At 44.9% G+C, this 21581-nt stretch overlaps 2 protein-coding genes and 1 long non-coding RNA gene across 6 annotated transcripts in view; all 3 read right to left on the bottom strand.

Moving 5' to 3' along the window:
• Window positions 1–1198: 1198 nt before the first annotated feature.
• KLHDC2 (kelch domain containing 2) lies at window positions 1199–18591 on the bottom strand. 2 transcript variants are annotated; one of them, XM_061462522.1, is made up of 14 exons: window positions 18460–18591; window positions 16718–16885; window positions 15024–15103; window positions 13918–14035; window positions 12448–12563; window positions 11269–11350; window positions 11097–11180; window positions 5723–5803; window positions 5590–5648; window positions 5168–5277; window positions 4625–4697; window positions 3387–3474; window positions 2326–2378; window positions 1199–1546 (listed from the first exon to the last, which is right to left on the bottom strand). In XM_061462522.1, the coding sequence occupies exons 2-14, from the start codon at window positions 16871–16873 to the stop codon at window positions 1423–1425; spliced, it is 1224 nt and encodes a 407-aa protein (XP_061318506.1). In that variant the 5' UTR covers window positions 16874–16885; window positions 18460–18591; the 3' UTR covers window positions 1199–1422. The 2 variants fall into 2 exon arrangements, with proteins under 2 accessions (XP_061318506.1, XP_061318505.1); XM_061462521.1 differs by having other exon boundaries at window positions 18527–18550.
• Window positions 1743–2316, bottom strand: LOC133273879 (uncharacterized). Its single transcript, XR_009744951.1, has 2 exons — window positions 2079–2316; window positions 1743–1933 (listed from the first exon to the last, which is right to left on the bottom strand). It is a non-coding gene; the product is annotated as an uncharacterized LOC133273879 (long non-coding RNA).
• A 417-nt stretch (window positions 18592–19008) lies between the features above and the next one.
• Window positions 19009–21581, bottom strand: part of KLHDC1 (kelch domain containing 1) — a 31216-nt gene continuing 28643 nt past the window's right edge. For 2 of the 3 annotated variants that reach the window (XM_061462519.1, XM_061462520.1), the window contains 3 exons: window positions 20702–20786; window positions 20317–20369; window positions 19009–19997 (listed from right to left, as the gene is read on the bottom strand). In XM_061462519.1, coding sequence (XP_061318503.1) covers window positions 19823–19997; window positions 20317–20369; window positions 20702–20786 — 313 coding nt within the window. In that variant the 3' untranslated portion in view covers window positions 19009–19822. Of the gene's footprint in view, window positions 19998–20316; window positions 20370–20701; window positions 20787–21581 lie in introns of those variants that run through there. The other variant, XR_009744950.1, reaches the window with a different exon arrangement.

The raw sequence follows: 21581 nt of genomic DNA, 5'->3' as shown, positions 1-21581 counted from the left end.
TTTCCTCTACGGGTGACTGGAGGTTCTAAGTGCGAGTAGGACAGTTTCAGTGTAATATGCTTTTTATTTTACCCAAAACGTGCCACTGGCTGCCGACACGTGGTGGGTGCTGGGAGCAGTCCCAGAGCCCCTGCTCCCACTGGCACAGCCCGACTGTGCTGTGCCATTACCACCCCTGGGGAAGTAGGGAAGAGGTGGGGAAGAAGAACTAGAGCTGGAAGGTCAGCATAAAGCCTGTGTGCTGTATCAGCACCCCCCCGTAAGGTGCGAAACAGACTTGTGCAGGGTGCTGCAGCTTGTCTGACAGTCTGCAACACCCTGAACACTTAAAACAGCTCAAGCCTACACAAGAACCGAGCGCAGGAATTACAGGACAGGAATTACTTTCTTCTACAAGTCAAAGGTTTTAATTAATTATTTCTTTTTGAGGACAGCTTAAACATGATTGATTGCAATCGTTCTCCTTCCCCACAGCAGCGCACAGCCTGTTCCTTGTTCCCCTGTCACCTCCTGGAGCTCCTGACAGACAGAACCGCACTGGCAAATGCAGGCGCTGACCCCACTCCACAGCCACTTTCAGTGTCCCTCTACACAACTGAAGTCTGTTGGGCTGTCCCAGTTGCAGGTGAGCTCCACAGGTCATGGCTGCAGCCAGTAACAGACTCAGGCGCTTTCACTTCAAGCCTTACACTTCTCAGGGCAGAATATCTGCTACCTAAGGTTCACAACTGAAGTTCCACAACAAAGAGTTCCAAAAATACCAAACTACAACCAAGCATAGTAGTGGTGCTTCAACATAGAATCATAGAATAGTTAGGGTTGGAAAGGACCTTAAGATCATCTAGTTCCAACATCTCAAGGTTTATGACAGTTCTATCAACTCTGACAACATACAATTTCCAAATTCTGTTTCTCTGACTTTAAGCATTTGTGGCAAAAATATTAAGCAGTTTCCTAACACTGAAGACTAAGCCAGGACTGCAATCTTCAGCCTAGACTAAAGCAAAACTCCACCAGTCATGGTGTGCTTCAGAACTTCCTGCACAACCAGTGGTGTCCTTGGGTCCCTAACTAGGGACCCTGTAACAAGTTTCCACATGTGCACACCCCATCTTCTCACTTGGGCCTGGCCCTCAAACATACTTCAAGTGGACCAACCCAGAACTAGTTGTAGCTTAAGCACAGGGTACACCTCCACTTGCATTAAATACATTTATTGCAAACATCTTTACACAAAAATAGGTTCTCTCTAGGCCATTCACATGCAACTTAAAAGGTAAGAAGCAACTATCTATGACAATACACAACACACTTCAAGATACTTAATCTATACAGGTTTAATGTTTGCCACACTTGGTAGAATTATTACATCTTCGAGCTGCTCATCCACACACAGCTTGGTCAGCAACGTCTGCAGAGGGCTCAGGAGCCCGAGGTGTTGTTGCTGCCAAACCGCTGGTTGACGCTGTGCAGTAAGTGCTTGGGGAGGCAATTCCAGGAACTGGCCAGCATCTCCTTAAAACAAATGACTGCTTCGAGGCACAGCCTTGGGAGAGGGAAGACACAGCCACAGTTAGTGTGACCAAGGGCTGCAAGGTAAGCTCATTCTTTACAGCTGTTTAATGAGGGCTTGTTCTTATCATTAGTGCCACATGTGTGCTGCTGAAAGACATCCTGCTCTGCCTGCTCCTAACTGGCTGCTGTCCTTTCAGCATGCTTTAGAGGAAGAAATCTTTTTTAAGTAAGTATTGTAGGAATGCAAGAAACAGGCAGTAATCCTGCGCTACCTGGCTTGGATGGAGACAGGACAGTTTAATGTTGAAGTCTTGCTTTCTTACTCTCCCGGTTTCAGCTGGGATAGAGTTAATTTTCTTCCTAGTAGCTGGTGCAGTGCTGTGTTTTGGCTTTAGTTTGAGAATAATGCTGGATAATGCTCCATCCCTGGCGGTGTTCATGGCCAGGTTGGATGAAGCCTTGGGTGACATGGTTTAGTGGGAGGTGTCCCTGCCCATGGCAGGGGGGCTTGGAACTAGATGATCTTAAGGTCCTTTCCAGCTCTAACTATTCTGTGATAACACACCAAGGTTTTAGTTGTTGATAAATAATGCTTACCCTGATCATGGACTTTTCAGTTTCTCATGTTCTGCCAGTGAGGGGGGAACATGAGAAGCTGGGAGGGAGCAGAGACAGCACACCTGACACAACCTGTGGGTTTTACATTCTTCCAATTCTCCCATCCCACCCAGGACGGGGGTAAAGGGGAGGGTGTGAGCAAACAGCTGCATGGTACTGAGCTGCTGGCTCGGTTTAAACCGTGACACTTACCTTACAAGAGATCTTGGTTGTAGGGAAAACACAAGTATTTCATTACTGTGAGCCTGGGGGTGGGAGGGAGAGAAACAGTTTGGTTATGTGGATTCACATCACTACAGCAGGAGCCAACAGATGAGGCTCACACAAACAGACCCTGGAAAGGGAGGCAATGGGGCATGCAGTGGGCTTTACACAGATCACAAAGGCAGCAGACAAGCTGAGTGCAGAACTGCTCACTGCTATATGGGAAGATAAAGGCACTAGGGGAACTACAGGCGAATAAAAAAACATATCTAGGCTGCCTCATACAGACAGCTGGAGGAGAGTGGATGCACAAAGGGGCCAGAGTCAGACACTCTCCCTGTGCAGCTTCAACTTGTGCTGGGAGAGAATGGAACACTGTGGGCAGTTTCCAAGTCCTCATGGAATTGCACAGAGGGACTTTAGAGACGGGGACTGTACTGGGCTCAGAAGTCAATGGTTTTGGCATTTTTAAATGGCTGTGCCTGCTCCCTGAATGCACATAAACCTATCGCGTGCCACAGCAGTGCTGCCAGCACAGGAGGAGGTGTTGCACCACTGCTGTTTGCCACCTGCCTACTCCAGCTGATGCACACTGGTACATACACTGCAAGGTGCTGGCACACTCATTCCCAGCCTCCCTCTCTAGCCAGCTGGTGTTTCCACAATCTCAGGACAGTCCCAGCCTGGCTTAAGAGTCCCCTTCTCTTCAGGCTGTTTCTCCCCCACCAGGCCTCTCTGCATGCAGCGCACTGAAGAAATTACCTTGGGAGGGGGTCCCTGAAAACACTCACATGAGAAGCACAGGGCAAAGCTGAAGATGTAGTTGGGAGGTAGGAGGGAAAGTAAGTCATGGTTTGTTTAAATAATGATGTGGTTGCTAGAAAAGCAGAAAAACATTTTCCTTTCAAGCTCCGTTTATGCACTTTTGTCAGTCCTCACAAGATCATGCGGCTGACTGCAAGCCTTTTACACTTGGTGCTGTGGTAAGACTGCAGCTCCTGCGGGCAGGACCAGGCTGCACAGGAAGGAAAAGCTCAAAATAAACTTACAGCTTTTGAATGGGCAAGTAAGTTGTTCGCACAGCCCCCAAAGATGATCACCTCTCCCTCTTCGCTTGCACAAGCAGTATGCCACAACCTAGAAACAGAGGTCAGGACTGCATTAAGGCAAAAATCAACCCCACCCAACAATGCCTGCGTAGGATTTGTAGTTAAAGTTATCACGTGAGGTTGCCCCTCCACCAGTGCACCGGAGACGTGACTAATTCAACAGGAGTTTATGTTTGGAGAAGGAACAGTGGTCAGCAAAACACGGGTTATATAACGTGTTCTGGTTTGAGCTGGGCTGTGACGCTCAGCAGCATGTGCCTGCCAGTGCAGGCATGCATGACAGCAATGGTCCTGTGGCTTCTACAGGATGGCTGCGATGAGCTGCTGGTGCAAACTTCATTTTCATGTCCCACTTGAGCCAGAAGACAGAGCGAGCAGGATCAGTCAGATTTTGTAATGCTCTCCTAAGACTTGGGGAAAGAGCTAATTTTGTACATATGCTCAGTAACAACACGGCACCATCCCACTGTTCCAAAGAGGGGAAGGGCAGGTGTGGGGGCAGCAGCTCAACCTTGTTACTGTCCAGGAAAACAGACCCTCCTCATCCCTGCCAGCAGCCAGAGCAAGGCCAAAGCAGGCAGACCAGGAAGTGTCAGTGCTTTAACCCAGTTAACCTTGATCAGAACACTTCCTCAAACCTTCACAGTAACTCACATGACGTGAGTGTTTTCCATGCCACATATGTGCATCACAGTAAGTTTGATGGTTTTAAACTGCAGGTCATCATCTCTCATTTACTCAGCAGGAAGACAAAAACATCCTGGGCATGCACAGGATTAGTCTCTAACAAGGATGCTAAAAATAATGACACCTGCCCATGTCCAGTTTGCAGGCAGAGCAAGAACACACGGGTTCCAGTTAGATGGAACAACTCAGAGGCCTTGGCAGCAGAGATTAGCCCCTAAATCCCTTTGTTTCTTGCTACTGCACAAACACTGAGCTACACACTACTGCCAGCACCAGCCCTATAGCAGTATTCATCTTGTATTTTATGTGCACAAAATACAACCTGCATACAACCAACATACCTGCACTTCTGGGGCAGATACGAGCATTAGTATTGTGTTGTTAAGAACAATGAGTGCTGTGAAAAGGAACATGTGTCCTCTCTTTGACAGCCAACATTACATGCTTCCTCACTCTCTTTCAGTAAGTTTCCAGGGGATTGTCTACTGTACCTTGGTTTTTCAGAGTAGTTATGCTCAAACTGTACCCACTCATTCTTGCTGATGCAGTATATCCAAGCATCACCTGAAAACAAGCAAAACCCCAAACACAAACAGCATTCTGTTAGTTCTTTCATGTTTGCGGCAAGTAACATGTACTCTGGTGCAACACAGTCCATTTTTGTTCTTAAAGAACAAAAGACAGTATTTTAGGAAAAAACATACAAAATAGTGGGCTACCTGTTTGAAAACAGGCGCTTAATAGTGGTTTATGGGAGAGAAGTCAGAAGGGAAAACAGAGAACTGTAAAGCTCTTACTAACAGTAATTTGCATTAGATACAATTTTAGAGCAGATGAATTCCTATATATAATAATGTTTCAGCACACTCAGTGACTTCTGCTCTGTGAAATGAACTGTTGACAGCAAGGAGCTGGATCACAAGTGGATGTGAGGAATTCAGCAAGAATTCAAGGTGACAAGGCAGTAATTCAGCTACTGTGCACAACTGCTCACATACACAAAGACAACACAAAATCCTTTTGGAACAACTTACTTAACGGCTGCTTGTCAGTGGTGAATCCTCCAAAGAGAAAGAGGTGATCCGAGGAAATTGGTGTTAAAGAATGCCATGATCGGCCAACTGGGCAAATGCCTTGTGTGATTCTGCATTTAATAAAAGCACCATAAATTACATATATGTGCTACAATAAAATACTGCTGCTCCTTTCTGCTCTGATTATGTTTCAGATATTTCAAGGATGCAGCTTCACACCATGCTCATGTTTTATGAGTTTAATGTCTTTAGATACAGTAAAAGAATTTTACCCCCATTAATACTTAAAAAAGCCTGACAGCCTCATCAGCAGGATCAGTTCTACCTGAGTTTATCACATTTAACTAGATTGATTAGAAGTGAGTAAAAATGGCACCTTCATGTTGCTTTACAAACAAATTAACTCAAGTTTTAGTACCTACATTTCATTCCACTCCCATGTATCCAAATTCAGATAGTAAAGATCGTTCATTCTGGATTCCTACAATAAAGCAGACCACAGCTGAAACACTGCTTACGTTTCAGTAACACATCAGTAACTGGGTTAGGGCTTACCCTGTATCTGCCACCAAACACATAGCCTCTGTTCCCAACTGTAGCACAGGCGTGAGCTGCTCGTGGTGATGGAGTTTTACCCTGGGAAAACAAAACATGAAATAAGAAGGTAAATTTATTTGATACATAAGAAAGAAAATGCCATTTCATCAGAAACCTGCAGTAGATGGAATCAAGAGGAGCTGGGCTGAAGAAACCCATCACATGCCATGCCAGGCACCCTGGGAGACAGCGGACAGCAGCAGACAGCAGCAGACAGCAGCAGACACGGAGGGCTCAGGCTCCTCTCAGGCTCCCTGGAGAGATCACCTGGCCATGGCGAGCAAGGCAAAGGAAGGTCTCAGAGCTCCACAACCAGCCACCCGAGGGATGAAAGGCTGAACTAAAGTCAGACATAAGGCCAAGAAGAGAGTAAAAAACCATCTAATAAGTCATTCTGTGTGCAGAAACTTGCTTTTTTTTTGATGGATGGAAGATCAGAAAACTCATGAGAAATGGGATTTTATTTTTCCTCTTTAAGTGTCGAGGTATTAATTTTGCTTTTGGAACAGGGTTCAGTCAGTCACAGTAACAGACTGTGAGAAAATGACACAATAAATCGCTACACAGTATTTTTCTTGAGTTACTTCTAAAATATTTGAGATCTGTAGATAGCAAGACAAAAGAATTCTTTGGTAATCTGAATGAGGAGTAACTTATCTCAAATTTAACTTCCTCCAATTCTATGGCAATGTCACTCCATTTGCCTGTTCCTGAACACTTCTGGGACACTTCAAATGGTGTATATTTGCAATTACAGGGTGTTTTGTTTCAACCACAATTCAGCTCCCATCTGTTGCAGACCGCCTGGATCAAGAGGAACCTGCAGATGAAGCACTCTACAGACAGACAGGAAAAGCCTCATGCTCACAGGCCCTTGTTCTCATGGGAGACTTCAACCACCCTGACATCTGTTGGAAGGACGGTACTGCCCGGCACAAGCAATCCAGGAGGTTCCTCGATTGTGTGGAAGACAACTTCCTTCTGCAAGTAACAGAGGAGCCGAGAAGGAGAGGTGCCATGCTTGACCTCATGCTCACCAACAGGGAAGGGCTGGTTGGAAATGTGATGCTCCAGGGCAGCCTTGGATGCAGCGATCATGAGATGGTTGAATTTGAGATCCTCAGGACAGTGAGAAGAGTGTGCAGCAAGCTCACTGCCCTGGACTTCAAAAGAGCAGACTTTGGCCTCTTCAGGAACCTGCTTAGGAAGGTTCCATGGGATACAGCCCTAGAGGGCAGGGGGGCCCAAGACTCAAGGATCACCTGCTACAAGCTCAGGAGTGCTGCATCCCAACCAGAAGGAAGTGCAGCAGGAGGGCCAGGAGACCTCCTTGGATGGATAAGGAGCTGCTGAGAAAAATTTGAAGGAAAAAATAGGCTTATAAAAGGTGGAAGCAAGGACAGGTGGCCTGGGAAGAATACAAGGATGTCCAGGAAGCTAGGGGCCAGGTTAGGAAAGCTGAAGCCCAGTTAGAATTAAGCTTGGCTAGGGATGTTAAGGATAACGGGAAGGGATTCTGTACGTACGCAGCGAATAAAAAACAGACTAGGGACAACGCAGGCCCCTCAGGAAGCTCTCAGGAGAACTGGCTACCCTGTATTTGGAGAAGGCTGAGGTTCTGAATGACTTCTTTGCCTCGGTCTTCACTGGCAAAGGCTCTGACCAAACCACCCAAGTCTTGGAAGGCAGACGCAGGGACTGTGAGAATGAAGACCTTGGGCCCACTGTAGGAGAGGATCTGGTTCGAGACCAACATAAAAACCTGAACATACACAAGTCCATGGGACCTGATGAAATCCATCCGCGGGTCCTGAAGGAGCTGGCAAATGAAGTTGTGAAGCCGCTGGCCATCATATTTGAAAAATCCTGGCAGTCAGGTGAAGTTCCTGATGACTGGAAAAAGGGAAATATAACCCCCATTTTCAAGAAGGGGAAAATGGATGACCTGGGGAATTACAGACCAGTCAGTCTCACCTCTGTGCCTGGCAAAATCTTGGAGCAGATTCTCCTGGAAGGCATGCTGAGGCACATGAAAATCAACAAAGTGCTTGGTGACAGCCAGCATGGCTTCACTAAGGGGAAATCCTGCCTGACCAATGTGGTGGCCTTCTATGATGGGGCACAGAACTGATGGACAGGGGTAGAGCAGTTGATGTCATCTACCTGGACTTGTGTAAAGCGTTCGACACTCTCCCACACGACATCCTTGTCTCTAAATCGGAGAGACATCAATTTGATGGATGAACCACTCGGTGGATAAAGAACTGGCTGGATGGCTGCACACAAACAGTTGTGGTCAATGGCTCAATGTCCGGCTGGAGACCAGTAACGAGTGGTGTCCCTCAGGGATCGGCGTTGGGACCAGTTCTGTTCAACATCTTTGTTGGTGGCATGGACAGTGGGATTGAGTGCGCCCTCAGCAAGTTTGCCGATGACACCAAGCTGTGTGGTTCGGTTGATACCCTGGAGGGAAGGAATGCCATCCAGAGGGACCCTGACATGTTTGTGAGGTGGGCTGATGCCAACCTCATGAAGTTTAACCATGCCAAGTGCAAGGTCCTGCACCTGGGTGGGAGCAATCCCAGGCACAGCTACAGGTTGGGCAGAGAAGAGATTCAGAGCAGCCCTGCAGAGAAGGACTTGGGGGTGTTGGTCAATGAGAAACTGAACATGAGCAGGCTTCAGTGTGCGCTTGCAGCCCAGAAAGCCAATGGTATCCTGGGCTGCATCAAAAGGAGCGTGACCAGCAGGTTGAAGGAGGTGATTCTGCCCCTCTACTCTGCTCTCGTGAGACCTCACCTGGAGTACTGTGTGCAGTTCTGGTGTCCTCAACGTAAAAAGGATATGGAACTGCTGGAACAAGTCCAGAGAAGGGCCATGAGGATGATCAGGGGACTGGAGCACCTCCCATATGAAGACAGGCTGAGGAAGTTGGGGCTGTTCTCAGCACCTCCTGTCTGAACACAGGCTGGAAAGTTCTCAGCCTGGAGAAGAGAAGGCTGTATGGAGACCTTTTAGTAGCCTTCCAGTATCTGAAGGGGGCCTATAGGGATGCTGGGGAGGGACTCTTCATTAGGGACTGTAGTGATAGGACAGGGGGTAATGGCTTAAAACTGAAACAGGGGAAGTTTAAATTGGATATAAGGAAGAAGTTCTTTACTGTTAGGGTGGTGAGGCACTGGAATGGGTTGCCCAGGGAGACTGCGAATGCTCCATCCCTGGCAGTGCTCAAGACGAGGTTGGACAAAGCCTTGGGTGACATGGTTTAGCGGGAGGTGTCCCTGCCCATGGCAGGGGGTTGGAACTAGATGATCTTAAGGTCCTTTCCAACCCTAACTATTCTATGATTCTATGATTCTGTGAAATGTACCAAACCATCACATTACAATGAGGACGTCAGGAAACAACACACTTCATTTTCTTGAGCTCCCTGCAAGCACAATACCACTGAAGCATGAAAGCAAGCAAGTCAACAGGAAAAAAGATGAAGAGAGACATATAAAAATAAAAGGCAAGTTTGGAGAGAAGATCTAGGTAAAAAAAAATGGTTTAAATTAAGTCTAAATGGCCTCAAGAATCATAGACTCACAGAATGGTTTGGGTTGGAAAGGACCTTAAAGCTCATCCAGTTCCAACCCCTGCCACAGGCAGGGACACCTGCCACTAGACCAGGTTGCTCCAAGCCCTGTCCAACCTGGCCCTGAACACTGCCAGGGATGCAGCAGCCACAGCTTCCCTGGGCAACCTGTGCCAGCACTTCACCACCCTCACAGGGAAGAACTTCTGCCTAATATGTAACCTAAATCTCCCCTCTGTCAATTTAAAGCCATTCACCCCTGTCGTATCCCTAAACATCAGAAGTCCCTCTCCAGACTTCGAGTTGGCCCTTTTAGGTAACGGAAGGCTGCTTCTCTTCTCCAAGGTGAACAACCCCAGCTCTCTCAGCTCGTCTCTACAGGAGAGATGCTCCAGCCCTCTGAGCATGTTCAGGAATACTGAATAGGCAGCACGTGATTTTTATTTTGAGAGGATGTTTCCAATGCTAGTTCTACCAACAGTGTTTCAAACACTTTCTTAACATCCCTTCCCCTACAAGCACGTTACATGTAACACTGCAAACACTGGCTGATGGCACCTCACCCAGTCCATACTCAGGAAAGAAATGAACAGTCCCACAGCGCTGACAAGATATCAAGGTATATATATATATATATATATATTATATATATACTTACATATGTAAAAAAAATAATTCCCTTAATTACAGAATTAAGATAACTTGCTCAGGAAGCACAAGAAGGAAAGAGAGCCCTAGTCACAGAGTCCTAAGCTTCATCTCCTGTTTGGATCAGACAGACTGCAGGTCTCAGGAGGCAAACCAGTGCAGCATGAGCCAGCAGTGCTGCTTCCCACCAGCCATGGCAAGTGGCCTGTGATTCATCCCATGGAAAAAACACACTGAGCAAGCATCACTGAGACAAGATCAGCTCCACATGGCCTGCTTGTGGAGTTGTCAGACATCTCATGACACAATAAGGTGGACTTGGCAGTCCTAGTGTAAAGGTTGGACTTGATGATCTTAAAGGTCTTTTCCAACCTAGTTGATTCTAGGATTTGATGACCTGCAAGGCATTTCTCACATTCTCCTGCTAGCTAGCACTATGTATTTCAGAGAGTTCTTCCATAGAATCACAGAATGGTTAGGGTTGGAAAGGACCATATAGTTCCAAACCCCCTGCCATCGGCAGGGATGCTTCACACTAGACCATGTCACCCAAGGCTCTGTCCAACCTGGCCTTCAACACTGCCAGGGATGGGGCAGTCACCACTTTTTTGGGCAACCTGTTCCAGTGCCTCACCAGCTTCTGGCATTCAGGGACTAGTTTATATTCCAAAGAAGGCAGGATCGCAGAGCACCTGACAAGTAAATATTCGGCAGTTAACACACGGGCAACCTGTCAACACAGCTGCAGGGTGGAAGAGGAAAGCAGGAGAAATATATTTTGAGATGAACAGGTAATCACATCTTCCAAATAATGCCAGGGAGATATAGACTAGAGACAGTACCCCCACAATGAGATACAACAGGTTAAGACAGCTTCACACTGCATTTGTAGCCCAAAGTCGTTGTGGCTGGGACAGGCCACTACAAACCCTGCACAGCTACATGAAGAGACCATTTTATCAGCATGCTGCTCTCACTTGACACAAATTAAAGCAGTGAACCTAGGCCTAGCAGAGCTGTGCTTATTTTCACAGGATACTGCAAGAGATAAGGCGCAGAATGCTCTGACGAGTTGTAAGACTTAACTAATACAAGATTAATGATTACCGTAGTTATAGGCTGGCTCCAAGTAAAAGTTTCAGTGTCCAAAACATGCACGTGGTCGTTCCACCCTCTAGGAAGACCTGAATTCTTTAAAAATATTAAATAAGCAACAAGTTTTAATAAGCACTAATTAAATATTAAAGTTTAAATAGAAATTATTTCCAGGTTTACCTACCCAAAAAGAGGTTTCATCGAATTCAAAAGTTCCCCGTTGTTTCCCTTCAGGAAAGTAACCATAGCCTCCAAAAAATATTAGCCTGCAACAAAACATGAATCCAATTAGAAATGCTACTACATCTGTTGCTACAAGTTAAAAGTTCTGTAAAGGTTGTGCTCTAAGAGAAGACAGGAAAACCAGGGAAGCTCCTTTAGCTTCATTACTTCCAGTATGTCTGCCACGTAGGTTTTCCAGGTGTGGGGCCCTGTTTCTTGCCTAATCGACCCTACCACCCACAATAAATCCCTTTACAGCTGTTTCCCCGGCCTCAGGCTTCCAAGCTTTGCTCTGGTTCCAAACATGTGAAGCTACCAGGCCTGCTGGCTGGTTTCTGATCTTCAGCCAGGGCTCCCACACAGCAACTACAGGGGTTTATTACTGTTGCTTCCCAACTGCACCCTTTCCAAGCTCTCTGCCCATATTCCCTAAACCCACAGTGTTCACAGACACCCCTCATAAGAAGCAAAGGGAAAGCATTACACTTAGGCATGGTCACTGTGGAGATGTGTGCTTGGCAGGGCAGGGCTGGAGTAGGTAACATCCACAGCAACTCATCTAACACATTTCTTGTTTTGTGCAACCAGCACAAAACGCACTGAATTAAGCATGTGCATTGCTGAAAGAGCCACATGCAATTTTGAGATAAAGATGGCTTCCTGCTCTTCAATCATCAGAGAAATGCAAGCTGTCCTGTAAGACGCAACCAAAAGACTGCACCCTGTGTGACATGGGAAATCCTAGAACAGGATTCTGTGAAGAGTAATTATTCCAGATGCAATTGCCAAGAGGAATGATGCTGATACAAGGCAGTGACTTTAAAGCAATGTACTGAGAATGTGCTGTGGAAGATTTGCTGGGAAAAGCCTACAGTTTGGACTGTGACTCACACAGAGACTCTGCAGCTTACACGTACCCAAACTGGGAGTGAGGTTTTTTGCGTATTAACCATTAAAGGATGCAACAGTTTAAAGAGGCTGGTCGGGGAAGAAATCCAGCATCTTCCTGGAGCATGTGCTGCAGACAAGTGCTTCTGCAGCTCTTGCTCACACAAAGACATGACAGTGACAAAACTGAGAGCAATTAAAAGCAACCACGCATGCAAGTACAGCTGTGATGACTTTGCTAGTGGAGCCTTACTTGTTTTTGTAAACCCAAACGCCAAGTTTGTCCTTTGAAGAAGGGGGTACCCCCTGACACTCTACTCTGACCCACTGCAGCACTTTGTCCGTGGATCTGGAATTTAACATGTAGAACTGTGGAAAACAGAAAGAATTTTTTTTTACACACACAGTTAGCTTAAAGCTTTAATCTGATTGATGTTAAAATACTAACTTTTAATTAGCATGTACTGGTACATAATTATATAAATTAAAAGTTCTTTTCCTAGCTGCACAGAGCACTGATAACATTTGGAACAAAATATGGATCCAAAACCCCTTATCTTTTCGCAGACTCAAGCCCCCAACACTTCATAGAAGTAACAGGGCTATGGACATCGGGTTTTACCATCCAAAACCGGACATGGGATACAATGAACATGTGTACAAAGTAGCACTTGTCTTACAATTACAAAATCTGGTTAAAAAAAATATGGTTTTAATTGTATCATCTCTGCGTGTTACATCATTTTACGTGGAGCAAAATAGCTGATATAAAATACATATATAAAATAACTGAAATGTAAAAATATGACAGCAGGAAGAAAGCAAGTCACACTTTCTAAATGTAGCTTGTTTCAGACTGTTTGCAGGCACTGCATCAAGCTACTTTCAGTTTATATTTAAGAGCAAGGCCAGAACTATTTAATTTAAACCACACTTCTAGAACATCAGAAAATATTATCAGAGACTCCAGAGAATAACATTTCAAACTACAGACCAGTTACAGATCACTGCCTGATACTATTTTGTTGAACTTTGGAAATTCCCATCTTTCAAAAGAAGTAAACTCAAAAGTGCCAATGCAATACAGTTTATAGTGTGAATTGCACAAGAACAACTGCAATCAAAATAACTAGTAGGTCATGGTACTTCTTCAGCAGTGTAAAGCTACCAGAGTACAATCCTCATGAAATGATGCACAGCTGAAGGCTGACCTGTTATACAAACGTCATATTATCTGACCAGAGAAGTTAATACACTGAAATGATAAAAGTCAGCCAGTTAATCACCTGCATGGAAAATAAAATAAATCCAAGCAGTTAGTACTGTTTTTTTAAATCAAAACCTCTTAGGCAACCACAAAAAGAATACAGCTTCTATTAGTTTACATCTGGGGAAGCTGCTGACAGGATGAGAAGGCTCGTTATCTGCCTCCAAGAACTAGAGATACCGCCAGTAGATGAAACTATCATGCTGCAGAAGCCAGGGAGGACAGTGACTGGATATATGCTCAGCATCCCCTGCTATTAACATTTAAGCTCTACAACAAGACCCAACTGTCCAGTCATTTGGTAAAAAATGTTTCCGTTGTTAAGATTATAAATTTCTTGCTTTGGATGGATTTTAACTAACTGAAAAGGCCACCTCTGTTTGGAAAAAAAATGGGAACAAAAGCTAATGAGGAGGAGCTTACTTGTGAGGAGGGGTTTATCTTTAAATAACTCACCTTGTTTGTATTGCCACGTGCGTGATGTCCTCCAAAGAGGTACACCACTCTGTCTACACACACGGCACAACTTCCAGACATGGAAGGAGGAACATCTCCCTCTGTTTTACTCTTCTTCCTAGAAGAACAGTTTAAAATATTTTACCTGATAAAAACAAACAGCAATCATTTTATCTGGGGGGAACTTTTATAACACTACCAGTATGTTTTTAGTTACAGTAGGACACTGCAGACCACTTAGTTCTGAGTTCTTCGCAGACAATTCCCAACACTGACCTAGTATGATGAAGGAGGTGGGAAAAGGCAATGTAATTACTGCATGTTTTGTGGGGGAGGAGCTCCAACTGCCCCGTTCAGGGCTTTGGTATGCCTTGCACATTCAAAATCCCCCAAAAGATTCTCAGGCAAAGAGGATGCCCCTGTTCAAACTGAAAGTTTCCATTTTGCTACTGGATTTTTAATGTTTGTAAACATGGTAACCACAAAGATAAACTTCCAGCCCCTATCCCAGGCTCTTCCTAACCACAACGAGAACTGGAAGCACTGCTGAAACCATGTGCTGCAAAGCACAGAGGGGACTTGGCTTTACAGATCAAGGCCCTGGTTAGCTATGGAACTGGGGCACTGGATTCCCTTTTCTCACTCTATCAGGCATGCAAGTTTCACACAACTTTCAGGCTCCCAATGATCTAAGCTGACACAGTAGTTTTTTTTGCTGCATCAACATTTGAAAACATGTATTAAAATCTAAGGTGTTTTTTTTTTTCCTCCTTAAAAGGACAAAAAAATAAATAACTCAATATGGATTCCCTCACCAATATACCACTGTAATCAAAAGTGGTACAAATGCCACTTTCAGGTACTATCCCAGGCACCCCGAAACACTTCACACTGTTGAACACCCTGTCCAAGCTGCCTCTCCTACTTCACCCCATGAAAAACGTGTTGCTTTACACATTTATACAACTATTTTACAGGTGGGAACAAACTGATCAGGGAATTCTCTCTGTTCAGGCCCTCAGCATGCTTTCTATACTGATTTAAGAATTTATCCTTTTTTTTTTTCCCCCCATATAATCAACAATTAAATGAATTATTTACTGTACCATCTTCCAGTTTCCATGTTGTAGATCCATATTTCATCTCTAGGCAGATAGAAGTCATAAAATCCCCTAACTTGGGCATTCTGCAGAACACACCAGAAAAGCAACATCAGAGGAATGCCTGACATACTGAATTACAGATCCCTGTGAATGTTTACACCCTCTCAGAGATCTAATCACAGAACAGAAAGCAACAGGAGCAGTGCCTGCCGCATTTCTGTACCTCTCACCTGAACAGCAGCCCTTGGAGAGCAGGTATTAGTATGTTTTAGCTTCTGCTGTGGAACAGATAAGCTCCCACCAGAGCCAGAGACTAAGGTAAATGGAAGTTAAATCTCCTTTTCATAGCCCAAACAGGATAACTAAGGTGTATAAATGAGCTACAATTCCCTTTTTAATTCTCCCACCCCCTGTATGACACCACCAGAATACACCAAAGCTTGGTCTTGAGCTACCAATTTATTTGCCAAATTAATTGATAATTCATCTTCATTTGTGTCAAAATCATAAAATGACTTAATTCTGCTTGCAGTACATGCACACCCATCATGATAAACAACCGACCTGTGAGCACTAACATGCAATATACAGTTGTGCAGATAATGCTGTAAATAAAAGCACCACTTTGCATGGTGTGCATTTCAAATCAGACAGCATTCCCTTCTTTTCATTCCCTTCTTGAGGTTCAGCAAGGCAAAGTGCTGGGTCCTGCATCTGGGCCACAACAACCCCATGCCACACTACGGGCAGGGGGAAGAGTGGCTGGAAAGCTGCTTGGTGGAAAAGGACCTAAGGGTCCTCACTGATGGCCACTGAAAATGATCCAGCTTCTGCCCAGGTGGCCAAGAAGGCCCCAGCAGCATTCTGGCCTGTATCAAATAGTGTGGCCAGCAGGGCCAGGGAAGTGATTGTCTCCCTGTACTTGGCACTGGTGAGGCTGCATTTCAAGCACTGTGTTCAGCTCTTGGCCCCTCACTACAAGACAGACATTGAGGTGCTGGAGCATGTCCAGAAAAGGGTAACAAAGCTGGTGAAGGCTCCAGAGCACAAGTCTGATGAAGAATGGTTGAGGGAAGTAGGGTTGTTTAGCCTTAGGGAGAAGAGAAGGCTCAGGGGGGACCTTACTGCTCTCTAGAACTACCTGAAAGGAGGTTGTAGTGAGGTGGGGGTTGGTTTATTCTCCCAAGTAACAAGCAATAAGACAAGAAGTAACAGCCTCAATCTGTGCCAGGGGAGGTTTAAATTGGATAATAGGAAACATTTCTTCACAGAGTGCGTAACCAGGCATTGGAACAGGCTGCTCAGGGCAGTGGTGCCATCACCATCCCTAGAAGAGTTCAAAAACTGTGTAGATGAGGTACTCAGTGATACGATTTAGTGGTAGTCTTGGCAGTCCTGGGGCAACGGTTGGACTTGATGATCTTAAAGGTCTTTTCCAACCAAGTTGATTCCATGATTCTTCCAACAGACATGTGAGTTGACAAAGGCAAACAACACCCTTCATTCCACCTAAGTTAACCATTTGCCAAGATCTACATTTAACATGATTTATTTCAGTATTTCAAACTCTTAAATGTCATATTCTAATTTGTTAACTGGAGCTTTTCTTCTCCAGGGGAGAGATAATTTTACAGTCACTCCCAAACTAATGGGAGATAATGACCAGCACTGTGGGTGGTAGGCGGCTTACAGCATACCTTATAGCCTCCCCAGACATACATGCAGCGCCCATCAGTGACTGCCACGTGCCCACTGCGCTCAGCGGGGCTGTCGTTCTCCAGCTGCTCAAAGCTGTCCTCAGCTGGAGCTGGAAGCTCTTCATCTGCCTGCAGGTCTTCGTTATCATCAGCCATCTCGATGCAGTGCTATGGGCACAGAATAACGCATAATATGGGGCTCTAAAAGTCATCAGGGGAAACCACTAGAGGAAAAAAGGTAAACTACACACTGCTGTTTCTTTCACAGTGATGTTTTGGTGGAAGAAGTTATCCTACAGGTCAAGAAAGTTTCAGATGGGGATTCCTCAGCTGTGTGTAATTTATAATAGTTTCAGTTGCCAATTTGAGCCAAGGTCTCTATCTGTTTTTAAAAACACACTTATCTATAAATTCATTAGTCAATAACAAAAAAACTCAACCAACCCACACTCGAATAAACTTGAAATATGGTTTTCACAAAAGTGAAAACTCCTGCAGCATTTCAGACAAAGTCCTTTAGGGCTGCTTCAGCCAAGTGTCCCACACCCACGTCTTCCCATAGCTGTTGAACGCAGGTCATATTACCTACGCTGAAAAAAAACCCAACACAAAACAAAGGCCCGTGGTCGAAATCATGCCAGCATGCAGAAGACCAAACACAGAGCGTCCTGGAAAGACAATAAGCTATGTGCACTCAGCCTGTGGCTGCTGAGCACTGTGCAGCTTAGGGGCAAAAGCAGCCGCCACGCCAGGGCTCTGGCACGTGAGGAGCCCCAGGGCCACACTGTCATCAGGTTGCCGGTAATTCAGAGCCCCAGCTGTGGGAGGAATCAAGCCAGGAGATGCTGGTCATCCCTGCCAGGTCATCCTGGGAGCTGCCTGCATGCTCAACCTGCAATGGAGCAGGGGGATCCCTGAAAAGCCAGTCATCTTCCACTTATGAGCCACTCTCAAGTGCCTGTTTTAGCTTTCCTGCAGCTGTGAGCTCAAACCATCATCACACAAAGATTTTCAGGCAGAAATCAAAAGGCCGGGGAAGCTGGACAGCCCAAAGGAATGGTTTTGTTCAACCAGGCAAAGCAAGAGAAGTGGAAAGGCCTTTAATGAGACTATCAAGCCCCGCACTCGCACAAAATCCTCGACACCTACACTGCTCCCGACCGATTTTCATTTAATTTGAACCGCTCTGATGATGGAGACACTGCACCACCCTCGGTAGTTTATTTTTGAGCTTTAATTACGGTTTAAATTAGAAAGCCTTAGCCACACCTCAATGAAATCCGTCTGCTTCAAGTTAGCCGGATTTTTACTGCATCCTCCCCAGCGATCAGCATTGCCTATTTTTCACTTTTTATCTTTTAACAACCTAAGACACACGGGACAACTGCCCGCTTCTAACCATTTTTTTGTCCCGTACTTGAAACGCTTCTCACAAGCCACTGCAGCTCCCCCCGGCTACCCACGACAGCCCGGCAGGCCAGATCTCCGCGGTCTCCTGCGGCAGTCCGGATACACGTTACATGTCGGGACATAGCCGTAACACAGGACCCGACCCGATCAGCAGCCCCGCCGCGCCCAGCAATGCGCCACCACCGCACTTAGCAGACCCGTTAACAGCCTTCCAGCCCTTGTCGCTTACTGCCGAGGTTTGAGCCCCCCCCGCCCCACAGCCCGCTGCCGCCTTGCCGAGCCGCCTCCCCTCTCATCCCCATCCCCATCCCCATCCCGATCCCGGGCCCTACCGCGGCGGGACACGGGCTGCTTGCAGGCAGGACGACGCCGCCACCCGCTCCTTCCCTCCCACTTCACCTCAGCGGGGCCGCGCAGCGTCAACATCCGCCGCTGCCGGCCGCTTCCGGCAACGCCACGCAGGCGTCGACGCGGCCGGGGCCCTGTCGCGGGGCTTGTGTAGCGCGGCCGCCAGCTCCGCTCGCTCACAGGAGGAGCTCGAGCACGTCTGCAGCCGGGACTCGAGGCACCGCGGTGCTGCGCGGCTCGTCAGCGGGACGGTAACCCCCAGCCTGCGGCGGAAGATGGCAGGGGTGGGGCCCGTCCGCCGCGCCTACCCCCCGGGAGCAACAGCGAGTGGCGTAGTGCTTTGTCAAGAGAAATTAACCGAGCGATAAATCCTCTGTTAAAATAAGTCACAGAAGGAATACCAAAGTTCAGCACATATAAAATTACAGCTGTGCTACAGTACCCAGTCACAACAGTCCCCTTTACAAATTTGTTTCAAAAACCCCCTCTCCTCAGTGCAGGCTGTAAAAACTTCAGACACTAACCAAAACTGGTCCTGGTTCAACTCTCTATAAAATTTTAATGATTGTGCTCCTGTTAACTAAATAGTTGAAACAAAAATAGCAAGTAATACATATGCTCTTTTTAAACAATAAATAAGCATTTTTTAAACAAGAATGAAATAGAAACTTTACACATCCAAAATACAATATACAACCTATTTTAAAAATGACTCAATTACAGAAAGAGTAAAACCATGTTACAAACTGCATGTAAGCTTTCCTATGTGACAGACAATGCTGCACGTTGCAACTTTTCCTTCAAGTTCCACAGTTAAACTTACTGATTTTTCTACTTGGAGCAAGACATCTGGCTCCACCATTTGACTGGATGGTCATGTAACAGAGTTGGGTGGAATCGAACAATACAATTTGGTTGTGTTAGGAAATGAGTTACCTTTTTCAAGCCTGACAACGAGTCTTCCAAAGGTACTATGTTCAACGAACTTTCTCTCTTCAGAAAGGCTGATGCGATAAGGCTGTCATAAAGTTTTAGTCTTAAGCTTTATTTTATCCAACTGAAAACATTTTGTGTCATGTCTCCTTCAAAAAGAACAAGTTGTATGGACTGTCTCATTAAGACCATGACAGCAGAAGTTAACAATATATACAAACAAAGTTTTATCAAGTTCCTATAATGCAGAAAATGAACGAGATTTCCATAAAAAGGATTGCTTTGTTCTCAAACTTCACTTAGAAACTCAGCTTAACATACAGTTGTTCTGTAGCTTTAGTAAAGTTCACCAACAAAAGACCTTGCTGTATGCCATGAATAAACCCAAGTGTTCAACAGTTTTATTGCCAGTGTTCATGTGGTGCTGAGTTGACTCTGTCTCTCAGTCTCAGCTTTTTTCTCTTGCCGGTGGTTAACTGCAGCCCAGAAGGTTATTTTTTTCAGCACTTGCTGCAGAAGTTTGGATGGCAAGTATGGTATTTGGTTCTTTAGGAGAGTTGTGTTTTTACCAATGCAGTCAAGACACAACCTGAAGAAGGAAAACAAAAGAAAAAAAAAAGGAGGAAAAAAATAGATTTAAGTAAATTGTCTATAGCCTAAAGGCAAAAAAGTAACATATAATAAAAGCTTATCATGTTTGCTGCACATGTTGTGCCTGCATGTGCAGGCGAGTATAATGCACCAGTATTTAACCTGCTATGGATCACTTTATGTGGCATGTTTCAAATATTACTAGGATAATTTCGTATTTTACCTGTCGATGTAGGATTACACAGTTAAAACCCACATGTAGAAGCACCGTGCCATAACGATTTACACAATTCCATGTGCCAATGGCCTCAACTCACCTGAGAAGTGAGTAAGGTTGAGTCTGAAATATCAACAAGTCACTGCAGTGACCCTGAGCAAGGGAAAAAAGAACCATTAAAATGAGGAATGGCTTATCTCAAACATTGCTGTTTTCTACATTAATGTAACATTTATGACCACATGCATAATTTAAAATGGTTAATATATATATAATTATTTATAAATAATCTGAATAATAAATTCCTTTTTATGAGCCTAACAAGAGCAAGAAAAAAAAAACAACCCTCCTAAATTACTTTCCAAGAACACCTGAGATCATATCTCTCACCATCACATATCAATGAACCCCATATCATCACCAGTATTGTTTTATATACATTTTTATAATCATAATGATAGGATTTCATTATTTGTTTTACTGACTGTGTCCATGAAATGCAAGTCATCCTTGCTTCCACCAAACACCATCACTTCTCCTTCTTTTCCAAGGCAGGCTGTATGCCACAATCTAGAAATAAAATTAGAAATAGAATTAGTGACCAAGTGACAACAAGCAGTTGTATGTTGTCAGCAAAACAAATGTTAAAACTAAATTCTTTTAAGGGTTTTGGAAAAGCATTAAGTTTACTTGTATATTAACCTCTTCACCTCACATAGACTGTCCTCCATTCTTCACATTTAAGTTGCTTTTGAAAAGACTTTTGCTATAATGATATCGGTTCCTTTTTTGCAATAAGGATGAAGGTTCCTTTTAACTAAAATGGAAAGGCCACTTTTTTTTAAATCCTATGATTCCATTACTTAAAATTTTAAGATTCTTCTGTCTGAGTGCTTAAGTAATGGATTTTACAACCTGCTCTGTGAGCCTGCAGAAACAATACCTGTTCTTTATTGGCCTTCATTTTTCTTATGGAAGAATGGAGAGTAAGTGCTGAGTGCTAAGTAGAGTAAGCGATTATGAGCGTTGCTCTCTTCTGTTTGGCCATTTATTTTCACTGAGTGTGGTGGGATTCAGTATCTCTGAGGTTCCCACTCCTTTGTCAAATAGCACTGAAAGGGTAAATTGATTCAAAACTTACATGGGCAGAAGAGGCAGTCATGCATGTGCTAAGCACAATAATGGAATTCTAACTTCTTAGGGAACCAAGACAAAGCCTGTATTGCATAGTATTTACCTCTTCAGAGGTAAAAAATAATACCATATAGCATAATATTACTAATTTTTTTAGGAATATAAAAGGAGAGAGCAATATGGCTATCCATCTCATGATATTTCTGAGGAATTTTATTACATTTCTTACAG

This window comes from Pezoporus flaviventris, unplaced genomic scaffold (genome assembly GCF_033815535.1).
Source record: "Pezoporus flaviventris isolate CSIRO_AGI_PZ_B2104156 unplaced genomic scaffold, CSIRO_AGI_Pfla_v1 ptg000035l, whole genome shotgun sequence".
Lineage (NCBI taxonomy): Eukaryota > Metazoa > Chordata > Aves > Psittaciformes > Psittacidae > Pezoporus > Pezoporus flaviventris.
The sequence above is the reverse complement of the archived record's forward strand: the minus strand, read 5'-3'. Positions and strand labels throughout refer to the sequence as shown.

Coding starts and splice junctions, on each gene's coding strand:
- KLHDC2 (XM_061462522.1), bottom strand. CDS start 16,873: ATGGCTGATGATAACGAAGACCTGCAGGCAGATGAAGAGCTTCCAGCT. Junction 5,804..11,096: donor GGAGCCAGCCTATAACTACG/GTAATCATTAAT, acceptor TTGTTTTCCCAG/GGTAAAACTCCATCACCACG. Junction 4,698..5,167: donor CACTGACAAGCAGCCGTTAA/GTAAGTTGTTCC, acceptor GCTTGTTTTCAG/GTGATGCTTGGATATACTGC.